Here is a 9399-nt window from a genome sequence, read left to right on the forward strand (position 1 = left end):
ATTACTGTTTATTTGATTTAATTTTATATGATAAAAAATATTAGAATATTCAATAAGTATTAATATTATTGTATTTGTATAAATTGATAAAAAAATTAATAAATATTATAAATTTTAATATTTATCCTTCTAATTTTTTTTACATATTTTACAGGATATATATTCAAATTTTTATACAAAATAATGATAAAAAATCAAAGAATTAATGCATTTTTTAAGAGGAAGACTAATATTCAAGAAGGAGAATATATAACTTCTACAATATCAACACCTGTAAATAGTTTTTCTACTTTAATGAATCACGAAAAAAGTGAGATACAACCTTCAAAAATTCAAAGAGTTGCATCAAATGAGTTTGACGTTATATTTTTATGTTAAAATTTTGGCCCCCCAAAATTTTGTTTCAAGTTCCGCCACTGCTTGGCACAATTGTTTACGCTGGTATGTCACATGTCACTGATCGACCGATTATCATGCTATTACATATAACCAAATTATGAACTGACACGTATCACTAACAATCTACGTTATCAAGTCACGTTAGTACACCATTAATAAAAAATGGGGTTATGAATTAATGTAATACATTTTTATTAATCTCAAAAATATAAATAGTGCAATCAAAATCTCAAAAACAATTTTAGTGTACAATATCAACCTCAAAAACTACTTTGGACATAACTCGCTTTTTCATGTTCAAAGAAGTGCATATAACTAATTAGTAGCTCATGGTTTAACTTTGCTGGCTCTAGACACGTGATTTTTTAATATGGAGTGAATATATCCTCTCGATTATTATAAGTACTTAGTAGTGGATGTAATAAGTTTTGAAAGAGTGGCAAAAATATTGAGTAATGTTAGATAGTCAATTTTTTATAAGTTAGTTTATTTATATTAAATTTTAAATAATAAATTTTAAAAAATACAATTGAATAATGTTGATTAATTAAAAATTAGTTTTCTATATATTTTTTTAAAGATGTGTATTAGGATATATGTCTAGACAAGTATGTTATCAGACTATGGGTAGTTTAATCTGGTTGTTGATTTCCAATTAAACAAATAAAAATAGATCAATTTATTAAAAAAAATATAAATATCCTTTTTTCTTAATTAAATTTTTTATTTAGTTTCTTTTAACAAGTGTTTTAACAAAACCACAAAATAATTAGGCTGAGTAGTAGTGCTCACACTTGATTTAATAACGATGCTTAAACTCATTATCATTAGTTAATTACGGATAGGTAACTAATGATTTTCTTGAATAACATGAACAACAAATTCTAAAATTGGCCACTCTCTAGAGTACTAAGGATAATAAACATCTTCCCAAAAGTTTAAACTGATTTTGGGGTTCACCAAGGATCGAACTCTTAACCTTTCGGATCTAAAACTCTAATACCATGTCATGATACCACTCATCCCAAAAGCTTCAGCTGATAGGAGAGGTAACACTTAGGGGTGAGCACGGGTTGGTTTGGTTCGGGTTCAAGGTAAAATTAGAATCAACCGATCAAAAAGTAATTGGTTTGGTTTGGTTCGGATTTACGTTTTTTTATGCTTGTACCCAAACCAAACCAAACCGATTAAGAGTGGATTGGTTCGGTTCGGGTAGCGGGTACCCGATGACTTTGAAATTCATAAAAAAAAAAAAATCAAATTGGCAAATTTTTATCTTAAAAATTCAAAAAATACAATAAACATGTAACATCAACAGAAATAATGCAAACATATTAAATACCAAATACATTAAAAATTAAACTCATCAAAATCCAAACATATTAATAGTAAATAATCTTGTCTAATGAAAATATAAAAGTGCAATAAAAATATTAGAAGTTAAATACAAAAGTCTAGTGAATAATCTTTGAAAGAAGCTAAAACTAAAACACATTAAAATCTAAACATTAGTGAGATAGGATTAGGGTTATGAGTTAGAAAACACATAAAAAGTCATATATATATATATATATATATATATATATATATATATATATATATATATATATTATTTAATTAATTATGATCGGGTATACGGGTTGGTTCGGGTTCCGCACCCCCAAAACCGATACCCGAACCAATCATCAGCAAATGTCATTGGTTTGGTTCGGATTGGACCCGATTACCCGTCGGTTCCAGAACCAATTTGATTGGTTTGGTTCGGGTTCGGGTGGGTAATCGGGTACCCGCTACCCGTGCTCACCCCTAGTAACACTAATAATTATATCTCTAATACTCCCTAAACCTCCATTATAAATATTTCATTGGCTCCTCATACTTTCCCGGGAATGTTCATTTTATAACTCAATAACCCATTGTCTCCCTAGCGGGATCCATCTTAATATTAGAATAACTATTGGCGCACGCCTAATGAATTGAACATCCGATATATTCATTGTTCACGTTGTCTAATATTTTCATTGGCTACCTATACTTTTCCGTAACTAATTATTTATGAACAGTTAAGATTTCGAGGTGTGGACCCCTTAATATATAACACCCATCACTTGAATCAATCATAAGGCTCCAGCGATGATCGAATTAAGCTACGTAGTTGCTTACTATACATAAGTTAATTTAATCGACAATATCGCCGCCAAAGAGCTTGAATTTGTTGGCATCAAGAACCAATATCCTTATAGAAGAGAATGCACCCATGATTCCAGCACCAGTAAAGACAACTATGATTGAGATGTTGATCCAATAAGTTAAAGATGAATTGGAGGGCTTGTGGGTTATGTTGTACATAAGCATAGGCAGAACGAAATCCAGAGGAATGAAGCCTAAAGCACCAACCACAGCGTTGATGTCCCCGAAAAATGGTAGCATGGCCGCCATAAATCCACAGAATATCATGTAAATGGTTCGAAGAATTATGCGCGGAATGAGGTTTCTTTTGGAAAACATTCCCTGCTTGGCATCTGCTGAATTCTTCTCAATTATCTCATATGCAACTTGAGAATACACCTGTGATTGATGATGATATTCAGATCATTCTATTATTATTAAATTCTAATATATATGACAAAGAAGGTAGGAAGGAAGGAAATGATGGATTTAATTAATTACGAGGCCAATGGCAAAGAGCTGAAGAAGCACAAAGACGACGGCGAGGCCGAGGAGCCAAGTGGGAGCGAGAGAAGGGCCGTCATCTGGAAGAAGGCTCTTCAAGATGTTAGAATTGGACTTGTTTCCGAATACCCAATATCCAGAAACTGCAGCAGAGTAAAATGTGACGCATATTACAGCATAACACATGATGAGCCCTTTTACCATCTTCCCTGTGGCAGGGGGTGCTACAGTTGCCTGCATTCATTCATTCATTCATATCATTCATAACCACACTATTATGCTTATTAAATAATTTGATTCCATTACTTGTATTTCTGGGAGTATGCCATTCCCAAATATTGCTGCAATAATGGAGATGGAAGTGAAGGCGTTGAAGGCCCTATCAGACTTGTTGGCTTCTAGGGAATAGTCCCTTGAAGGTGCGTTTTTTGAGGTACCTGCAGCAAAGCAAAGCAAACTAATTACACATTGCATTGCATCATATAGTTACAGAAATAGTAATAGTAATACCTGCATGAATACAGGCACCAACGACGAGGAAGGTGTAGGCCAGGCTTAGAAACAAAGAACACAAATTGATGTGTCGCAGTGAATGGAATGTGGGAAGCTGAGATAATACTATCATCACCACTGTCACCATTGCTATAAAATCGTACAGCTTTAGGCTTCCGTGGGGTGAAAGATTCGAGTACATGATCTTCAATAAACGTAACATTATTACTTCACCAATTTAATATCCTTACTTTAAACAAGATTGTAGCTAGCTAGCTCGCTGTTTTGCAGTAGTTATCAATTCAATTGCCTTAATAAAGTAAATTTATTAGCTCTCTTAATAAATTTATTAGTCAGGGTTGGTTGATAGATCAGCAAGCTGATTCACCTCCCTCCTCTTGATAACCGTAGCCTAATAATTCGGGGAATGCTAGTAATGGGAATGACTATAGGTTCTTTATAAACATATTTTGAATTGATAACTTTAAAGCATCTTCCAACTAAGAACTCTTTTAAATCTTAGTTTATAGCTTGTCATGAGAAATAATTTCACTTAAATTTTGCGTGTGAACAATAAATGAGGACTAAAGTCTACGGTAATAATAGGGAGACAATAAAAAATAGTCAGAACTTATATTATTTAGTATTCATGCATTAATTGTTGCAATAATTAATAAATGTTAAATAAGTCAAGTTATAATTGTTTTTGACTCATTTTCTTTAGTTACTAAATACTTCGAAAAGTCTAAAGTTTTTTTATCTTTTTTAATAAGAAGATTAATTTTAATCTCTATTATGGTCCTACCTAAATAAATCAACATAGCTATAGTAGTTAATTTGGATTTTGTAATAATATTGTTAAATTTTTTAAATTAAAAAATAATTCACAATTAAAAAAAAATAAATAATAATAATAATAATAATAATAATAATAATAATAATAATAATAATAACAAAAATACGTCATTCAAATTTTAATTAATTAATAACATTACTTAATATAAAAAATACAAATAAATATTAAAATTTGAGATAAATTTTAATTTTGGATTTATTTTTTAAATAGCAATTAAAATATAAATAAGATTTTGTTGAAAAAAAGTAGAAGTTGTAAAAATTGAAGTGAGTATAAGTGTTTAACTAATATTTATGGAGAATAATAAAATTTTACTATTATTAAAATATCTACTATTTCTACTTTTAATTTATTTAAATATTTCTTTAATGCACAATGACACTTGACATCAATTTATTTTTCATTCCAAGTTCTTTTTCAGAGAAATTCTCTTACTCCATCAATTTATTACACCGAGTATAGACTCTCGAAGTATTATTCCTCTAATGCATAAAACAAATTCCAATTCCACTTATGTCAGTACTTTATTGTATTTTTCTATCCTTGTGAATTGTGATGCTCTTAACATGTGTGATATAAAACACATATCAGCTAAATATATAGTGTGTATTTGGATTGATATTTGTTAAAATGAAGTTTGAATAAAAATGATTTTATAAAATTAATTTTGAATAAAAGTGAATTCGTATCAACATAATTTTTGTTTAATAATTTTATACTAAAATTAATTTTGATAAAATAAATATTATTTGAATAATATTAGTAAAAATTATTTTTAAATAGATAATTATTAAAAAAGATATAATATTAAATTATAATATTTTTTTATGTATATTTTATTTTTTTGATATTTTTTTAGTATGTTTTCTATATAATTTTTAATATTTTTAATATGTTTTTTAATATGTTATAATTTTTTATTATTATTATTTATAATTAATTTTTTTGTTTAATTTATTTTACTTAATAGAATTAATAAATTATATTATAAAAATATATAATATCAAACAAAAAAATTAATAAAAAATAAAAATAATAAATAATAAAAAAAAACTCATATAAAAAAATAATAAGAACTCTATAAATAAAATAATATCATGTATAAAAAAATAAAATTGATAGAAAAAATAAATATTATTTAGAATTAATGGCTGAATGCCAGTTAGTAAGACAAAAAGCTAAAAATTATTATTTCTTCTAAACCTAGTTATAGGTATAAAATCAATTCTACGTTTATAAATAAAAAAATAACCAAACCAAAAATTGAAACTTTTAAAAAATTTAAATATATTTTTTTCCTTCCAAAAACAAAAATAAACACACCCATAATAATCACCTAATACAATATATATCCAGATCTCATCTATAATTTTCTCAAAGAAACATCTTACTTAATAAGCTAACTGGATTTGTTGAAAAAAAATTCTCTAAAATAATAATAATAAAACAATACTTTAATTACTTTTAAATTTATAATATTTATTATTTAAGAATCTATTATCTTAATTCAAAAGTAATTAATGGTATAATTTTTATTTTAAACTGACAATATAACTTAAAATTTGTTAGATTTAGCCTTTTCGTTTTCACCTCATCTAATCGGCTGCCTTGCTTGCCGCCAAAAGTTCGGCTTTTCGGCTTAACTCACACGGTAGGAAAGGAGACATATAATTAATTATAAAAATGTCATTTGTACGCTAAAATTTGTTACTAAAATTAGTTACTAATGTGTTTGTATATATACATATATATGTAGTTCAATTTATTTTCAATATGTATTTATATTCAAGCATGTATTTTATATTGGTAGTTAATTTTGGTAGTTGATTTTGATATACACATAGCATAATTCAATTAATTAATAAGGTGATATTATACACCAAAATCAGCTACTAAAATCAGATACCAATATAAAATACATACTAAAATATAAATATACATTAAAAATAAATTAAATCACATATATTTATACATAAATACATTAATAATTAATTTTAATATACAAATAATATTTTTGATATTTTTATATTGCCATTTTCGTATGTCTTAACTCTCAAATAGTCAAATGTCTTATCCCCATGGAATAAGAATGAATGATAGTACACGTCACGAAACGTTAATTACTTAAAGTGTAAAACCATTTTTCCACGGCAAAACCGAACTTCGGATGATATTTTTTTTTGGTGACACTTCGGATGATATTCAAATGGAAAGTTTTGAGTGATTATGTTTTTAAAGCTTTAGTTATCATTTGTTCTTAAAACACATAATAAAATTATTCATAAAAAATATAAAATTTATTAAAATAAAATATTTAAAATTTTTTATTATTAATAATTTTAATTTGTATTCTTAAAATATATATTAGTTAAATTTTTTAAAAAAAATATCATTAATACATTAAAAAATTTAATATTTCTCGTTTATTTCTTAATTAATATTTTAAAAATACAATTTATTAAATTTATAAAATAGTACTACGTAGAGTACGAGTATAAATTAATGGAGATATATACGAGTTATTCACTAGGACACAAATCTATTATACTTTCTTTTATCCTTTCTCACTTAATGACATAAAAAAGAAGGAATGTAAAAAGAGAATAACGTAGCATTGTTAGAAATATTGGCAATAATATAAGCAGAAAAGTAATACTAATAATAATTAGGCAAACCTTAAGACATTCGCCAGCAAGCAAAATTGCCCCCACACCAACTCCAGTGTTGATTGCTGTTTGAATAAAGATTACAAAATAGAACATCCATCCCGAACCTGCCACAAACCAAAGCAACCAAGAAAATGTTATCAAAATAAGAAAGAAAAAGAAATGTTATGACCAACTGAATACAACTTATTAAAATAAGTTCTACACTATATGCAGTAACGATAATAAAAAATATGCGTCTAAGAATTAAATAAAAATATTTAAATATTTTATTTATTTATTTATTTATTTATTTATTTTTGAATTAGATTGATACAAGTTAACGAGAGATTTGTTCCAAAAAATAGTGTGGAAGAATTATCTATCCTCATTGAAAAATGGCCAAATTTAGGGCTGAAACAGTAGTTTGATGGCATCGGTTATGAAAGTCAACGAAGCAGGGAATGTGGCTATAAGCAACATTGACACGTGGCAGATATAAATGGCAGTGCCGCATAGTAAGCATGGTGAAATTACCAAAGACATCGGCAGCGAGTTCGCGGAAACGGATATGGCGACGGCCTGATTTGTCGCAGTGATCGAGCACTCTAGACATGAGGAAGTAAGAGTAGAAGGTGACTAGGCCCATCACGGTGAGGCACAAGAACCCAAGGCCCCATCCCAGCCCCCTGAATGCGTACGGAAGCGTCAGTATTGTTGGCCCCACTATCGCCGTCGTTAGATGAAACCCCGCATGCCACCATTCACCTACATATACATCATTTTCTCTTGATTGTTATCATGCTGCAGGATCATATCATTGAAAACCAAAATTTGTTGATTACCTTTGGACTCGAGGACGAAGGCGGCTCCGGCGTCGTCCTCGTTGCGGCTCTCTGGGGAGATGTCCCCTTTAGGTGGTTCTGCCATGGTTGGTTGTGTCTTGTGGATTCCGGGGATATCTATTTATATATGGTAATGGAAATTGGCAATTGCAAAATAGTAATAATAATATCAGTAAAAGACAAGAGAGGAGACTAGGAGAGTGGAGTGGTGGGACTGGGAGGGGCGAATGTTGGCTAGGCAAGGGGGAAAGGGGCAGAGCGCTTTCACATTTACACATTTAGGATTTGGCATTTTCTGAACATACGGATATGTATAATTCATGTATGTTCACACTTAAAAGTTTTCCTTAATCTATACTAAGAAGGAGAGGCAGTGCATGCGCGGAGACATCGACTTTTACCATTTAAGTGAAGCAGAGCAAAGCATTAACTCTAGAGGAGGCAGAGGAGGCAGTTGAGGGAGGAAGAGGGAGAGTATTAACATCATGAGGGAAATCTAATGTGTAGGCTGATTTAGTAAAATTTTTACAATCTTTCTAGGTAGACCATTGAATATCTAAACAATGTGAATAATGGGTTGATTTTTTAGCCATCGAAGATTAAAAAGAAAAATCACTCCAACTCAAGTTAAAAATAGTGTAAAAATTATTAACTTTTAATCTAATTTTAATTCTACTATTAAAATTTTAACCATTTTTTTTAATCCTAATTACACTCCTTTTTAATTCAAACTCCCTCCTCAATGCCACTATCTTATGCCGTCACCAACTTCAAGTGCTGAATTAAGAACAAACATTCTATTTGCATGAAGAATAAATTTTCATTTACATTAAGAATAAACATCTCATTTGCATGAAAAATAAACATCCACATATTTATATAAAACTTTCGCTGCATACCTCCTCACAGCATCAATATGCGTGTCCAGTATATTGCTGTAAACGTAGCCTTTTGGATCCATGCTGTGCGGCGTTGTGAGGTTCATGGCGAAAATAGCGGAGAAAGGAGGGAAGGAAGAAGCGTGAACTTGTAAAAGATATAGTAGACACTAAGGCAAATTTGAGTAATAGTGCTAGTGCAGGTCAAGAAAAGCAAGACTCTGTTAGTATGAGTCATAAGTATAAATACGAAGTCCTTGCTTTCAAAATGAAAAAGAGATGCGATACATATTTCTTATAATCCCAATTTTGCTTTTACTGTATTTTCTTCTTTACTAAGTTGCCTTAAGTTCTTTCTTGGTTTTCACTATCTAACTTGTATACATCATTATCATCATGCCCCTGTTTTCTATTCATCTTTCTTCTTGAAAATTACATGCTTCAATTCTCTTCAGATGGTATCTAGAGCTTAGGTTTTTACTCTTTAATGGCTAAATCACCTTCTAATTCTAACTCTGTCAACAGTAACAACAACCCCCAAAATGTCGTCACATCTGTTCCTACCACGGTATGCTTCTTGAATCAACGATTACTCACCCCGATTGGAAATA

The 9399-nt window shown here is 29.3% G+C and overlaps 1 protein-coding gene across 1 annotated transcript; it reads right to left on the bottom strand.

The window, feature by feature from the left end:
- Positions 1 to 2371: 2371 nt before the first annotated feature.
- LOC112732455 (probable GABA transporter 2) lies at positions 2372 to 8236 on the bottom strand. The gene is made up of 7 exons (XM_025781188.2): positions 7911 to 8236; positions 7603 to 7833; positions 7096 to 7193; positions 3583 to 3769; positions 3379 to 3509; positions 3070 to 3306; positions 2372 to 2967 (listed from the first exon to the last, which is right to left on the bottom strand). The coding sequence occupies exons 1-7, from the start codon at positions 7993 to 7995 to the stop codon at positions 2578 to 2580; spliced, it is 1359 nt and encodes a 452-aa protein (XP_025636973.1). The 5' UTR covers positions 7996 to 8236; the 3' UTR covers positions 2372 to 2577.
- Positions 8237 to 9399: the final 1163 nt, after the last annotated feature.

The sequence above is a fragment of the Arachis hypogaea genome, chromosome 13 (genome assembly GCF_003086295.3).
Source record: "Arachis hypogaea cultivar Tifrunner chromosome 13, arahy.Tifrunner.gnm2.J5K5, whole genome shotgun sequence".
In the NCBI taxonomy this organism is placed as follows: Eukaryota; Viridiplantae; Streptophyta; class Magnoliopsida; order Fabales; family Fabaceae; genus Arachis; species Arachis hypogaea.